This window comes from Haliotis cracherodii, unplaced genomic scaffold (genome assembly GCF_022045235.1).
Source record: "Haliotis cracherodii isolate W230 unplaced genomic scaffold, xgHalCrac1.p SCAF_8, whole genome shotgun sequence".
Taxonomy (NCBI): domain Eukaryota; kingdom Metazoa; phylum Mollusca; class Gastropoda; order Lepetellida; family Haliotidae; genus Haliotis; species Haliotis cracherodii.
The window spans coordinates 15,348,806-15,353,691 of record NW_027266341.1 but is presented as its reverse complement, the minus strand read 5'-3'; the positions used below and the strand labels follow the sequence as shown (position 1 = coordinate 15,353,691).

The window sequence follows — 4,886 nt, the reverse complement described above, 5'->3', positions numbered from 1 at the left end:
TGCTAGAACATATGCCTTAACAACAAGTACTATAATCGGAAATATATTACATGTTACATAGGCACCCGGATGCTCAAAATCACAATACAATGCTAATATCCAATGTATGTGTTCCAGCGAGTGAATACCAAATAGACAAGGACTAAACCAGTTCTACAGACACAGACTCTCTCAAAGGCAGCAAGGTGCACGTGCTTTATACATTTAAATGAAAATTGGTCTGTATCGCATCCGCTCGTGACTTGATAAAAATGTCGGATAACTATTACATACATAAAGGTGTCTCGTCTGTTATTTCAAAAGACATGATTTTATCCTACCAAAACATAATATGTCAGTTGTGATGCATCTCTTTCGTGGCAGGCTATATAATGCAGGCACGGCCCTTTATGTATCATTCAATCTTTAAAAGAGGCGATACATAAAATACGAAACGAGCCATAATACCATGTTTTATGAACTTAGCAAAACCAAACAGTTGATACTAAACTGTTCACTCGTTTCCAAGAAATCGTACGGCACGGGGGATCATTTAGTATCCTATTTACGAAATGAGCGATACTGTTGTTCTCTCATCTAAACTGACGTCCAAAAGAAACTTTACCAACTGAAAAAATAAATTTCAGACAAAGTATAATTGTTTTCCCGATGAAATCTATCTAAAACACAAAACCTAAATACAACAATAGTGTATGCAGAAAATGTTAATCGTCTGTTACATGTTTGCGAGATAACACACGAAAAAGTGAAAAACACGTGCACCACGGACAACTGCAAATGCACGTGTGGGTAAGGGTATAAATTTACATCAGTAAAGAAAATATCAATTAAATCTGAATACGTCAATGTGTCAATTTCTTGTCCTAAAAAGTACAGGTATTAGTATTCATATTCCAATTTGTATTTGTAACATTGTTTTTATTTTCTTGCATCGGTTGTACAATACATTTACAGTCGTAGTCTGTTGACTTTGCAAACGATATTAGGCTCAGCCCCCAGACATTTTTTTAAACATTGCATATTTAGCAATTTCGTGCACTTTGGACAATATTCATACCAACAAATGTAATAAGTCAGTGGCAAAAGTAAATAAGTCAAATAAACAAAGATGTCGGATGCAGTAAAATTAAATCAGCACGTTAAAAAAATTGGGAATAGCTTCAGCGCACCCGCCAGGTCTGGGAGCAATACTGCTACAAACGTGCAATGTCTGACTCTTTTCCCATGTTGAAGCATATTGAGAAAAGCTAACCTTGTACTTACTTACCTTTTGTAAAACATAAGACATTAATTGCAACATATATCCCCGTGTTATGAGTTTTCGGGTGCTGAATAAACATTCATGGTGTTTTCATATGAACAACATCAAAACATCTCATTGACTTATAAAAGACAACGTGATCATAAAAACAAGCCAGTATCGGAATATTTCTTTGTGATGCCACACCCCTCGTTATAGTGCAAGTATTCGTGATAGAAAATGTATGATGTCCGAAAATTTAAGATAAGACAATAATAGTATTGTGTTATGAATAATAATAAAGGCATGTTTGATGCTGAAAGCTTTTATCGAAAACAGGACAATCCGCTAGGGTTTATTTTCGGAGTATTTTCATTTAAATTTTTGATTATATTTTTACGCGGAAGATGATTTTTCCAAGGACTACTGTTTTAAAAAACGCGATTTTCATCGTTTCCGCGGATATTTCACATCATAACAATGTATACCGTTCAATTAAACCGTACAAACCAAATTCAACACTTTTAAGTAATAATGATTAGCTTTCATCCTCTGTGCAATCTGTTGGCTAATCTGCTATGCGTACGAGAGCATGTTACAAATCACATCGCGGCATCCCGTACAAACCAATCCAAGCTCAGCACAAATCGATTTCAACACTTTCAAGTGATTATAATAAAGAAGTCACCGCCAATGAAATCACCTCCGACTGCTAATCCGCTCTGTATATTTGACAATAAAGTCTACCCACATACCAAGCACCGCGCCAGGAAAAGTACCAGACGCCTCAATCGCTTACCCGTCAATATCATTGCAAGGAGAGTAAGGACTCCCGCCAACAGTGAGGAGTACTAATTAAACATCCCAATAATGTTACACGCCACTATATCAGTTTTATTTGTAACTTGCTAATAATATTTATAGGCATTTTGCACATACAAAACAATTATAGAACAATACCCAGCAGTTACCCCCCTTTATCAACATTTACAAAGAAACACAGTGCTCAACTTAAAATACTTCATTTTGCACATATACAATGATTATACACGAATACATTACAATTGTCTCCCTTTACCAATATATACAAAGAAAAACAATTTTGGATACATCATATATACAAAATTATATATTTTTGTATATGTCATAAATACAAACTTGTATATTTTGTATATCTCATCATTCCAAACTTGTATATGCTTTGGATATTCAATCTTTCCAAAGCATATACAAGCTTGTATATGTGGATTTTCTTTGCAGTGTTACATCCTGACATGAGGTGAAGCTGATATTTCTTAGATCATGACAATTGAGTGTCATTTTGGATCTTGAAATTTGTGACAAAAGAGTAAATATGATACACAATGTGTAAATGAGTAACTGTGATATTTATCAGTAACAGACAAGTGATAACAATATGGATCCTATGGCCGTCACAGAGTAATCATTCTTCTGTTTTAACAGCCACCTACGAGACAGACAAGGCAGTTCCATGTTCATGCCGCATGGTAAAAGGAATAGCAACACCTGAATTAGTTTCAAACTGCTGTACATATTTAATTGCGGCGTTAAACAAATACAAACAAACGTGTCTAATTGGAAATGAAAATAACCTGTAATATTGCCTATCGCTTGTGTAGGGAACCAAATAAATAATGTGAAGTGTTTTAATCTTGGAATACTAATAAACACCAAGTCCACTTTCAATCTTCGAAGAAAGGGAAGCTTGGAACTAAGGGCTTCTAAATACGGCAGATTGATGAATGAGAAAATGATTACAGTTACTGTGCCTTTGAGTATATATGAAAGAAAATATTTTAGGTTTGAGTGAGCGGGATTTTTCGCCACTTTTGACAGTATTTTACTGCGAATCAGCATGACTTGGGAGGAAAGCCCGAAGTGATGTATACATGATGTGTATCACTTTGATTACTTCCACAAGTAAGGATATGGTACTGTGAAACCCAGGATAAATTGAATTTGGATTAGAGTAACAACAATCATGAAATATAAGAATAAATGAGGCCGAACAATTTACACTGCCTTTGTCGGTAGGGAATGCAACATACCTGCAACATCGTCAGGATTTGATGATATCATAAGAATCCCTTCGTCATGAAACTGACTCCCTCTCAGAGTTTGAATACAGACACTAAGTTAGCACACAGCATAATTTGCTTTGGCACGACAGGTATGGTTGTGCTTTTTCAAAGTAAACAATTAATCTAGCAATTCGCTCCACTGGAATGCACAAACAGTAAAATTAGAAAAGTCTTCTGAAAGTCTGGCATTTGTTAGAACCATTACACGTTCTTCGTGGGTCTTAGTCTTCCTTTATGAGACCCCAGTAGGTAAAAGGGTGGTGGCCACAAAAGTATACCCTGTCCATGACTATTGCCTTCTTTTGAAGTGTCTCTTTATTGAGGTCCTTCATGTGATACCGACAATCGAAAATTATTTTACCAAAGTCTACTTTTTGTACTCCAGCTTTCATTGCCAGCGCAGTACTAACGAAAACATCATCCATACGCAGAGATTTGCTGTTCTTTGATACTTCATGCATCAAGTGCCAAACTCCGGGAGTCGTGATGTATGCATATCCTAAACAAAATGAAGGGTAGATATTGAAAGGATATTCTTCGTAAGAAACGTAGCTTTTACTGGTTGAATGCCTTTTCGGCTTACCTCCTGTGATTGTTGTGCAGTACATTGTTCCCTGGTCAAGGTGACCACCAGTAAGAAAGTCAACAACACGGTAAGGATTGATGAAAACATCGTCGTCCAGCTTTAATATATATGAGGAATTACAGTGGCGTAAATACCAATCCATTGACATAATATGCTTCCGAGGTAAGCTTGTGTAAATATCAGGAAAGTTTCCTTGGACAATATCTCCATAAAGCTTGCTCTCGTTGATGATTGAGTTTTGGACCCTGTCGTCATTAGTTGTTCCCAACATGAAAACATGGGCCAGTGTCCTGCCCTTGTATTTGGCCTCTGAGCCGTATGTTTTTCGAATAAGTTCTCTCTTCCTTGCATTCCCCGTAGCTGAATGTATTACTAACATCAAGAATACGCTTGTATTTGAACAAACACTGGGGTTAAGGGAGTACACAAACTGGTGCAGATTTATATACCGATCTCTGTGATCACATGCATTTTAAATTACGTTTTAGTCTCATCGTTATTGATTTGAATGAATAAACCTGAAAACAATTTTATAGGTCGTAAATCTGCATCAAAGATAGGAATAAGATGAATTCAATCTCTTAAACAATTGAAGGTGTTTTAAAAGCATACCGAATCACCTCATTTTACAATCTCGTAGATATATTCTTACCATGCATGATGGAGGCATCAGTGACATAGAATGGTATACGATTCATTTCACTGACATTGTTACCGTATACTTATGCTTTGAATTTTCCTATCTGTATCGACTCGTGATGATCCCGGTTAGTATAGGTTTCAGCAACCCATGCTGGTCATTAAAGACCATTATGCATGTCGTAAGAGGCGACTAACGGGATCGGGTGGTCAGGCTCGCTGACTTGGTTGATGCATGACTCGATTATTTACAGGCCACCGTCATATAGCTGGAATATTGCTGAGTGCGGCGTTAAACAACAAACAATCATATCTATAT

At 36.5% G+C, this 4,886-nt stretch overlaps 1 protein-coding gene across 1 annotated transcript; it reads right to left on the bottom strand.

Moving 5' to 3' along the window:
• Positions 1–3,563: 3,563 nt before the first annotated feature.
• On the bottom strand, positions 3,564–4,394 carry LOC139449352 (beta-1,3-galactosyltransferase 5-like; the record flags this gene model as incomplete). Its single annotated transcript, XM_071230682.1, has 1 exon — positions 3,564–4,394. A coding segment is annotated over one exon (831 nt), but the record flags the coding sequence as incomplete, so codon positions are not given.
• Between the last annotated feature and the right edge of the window lie 492 nt (positions 4,395–4,886).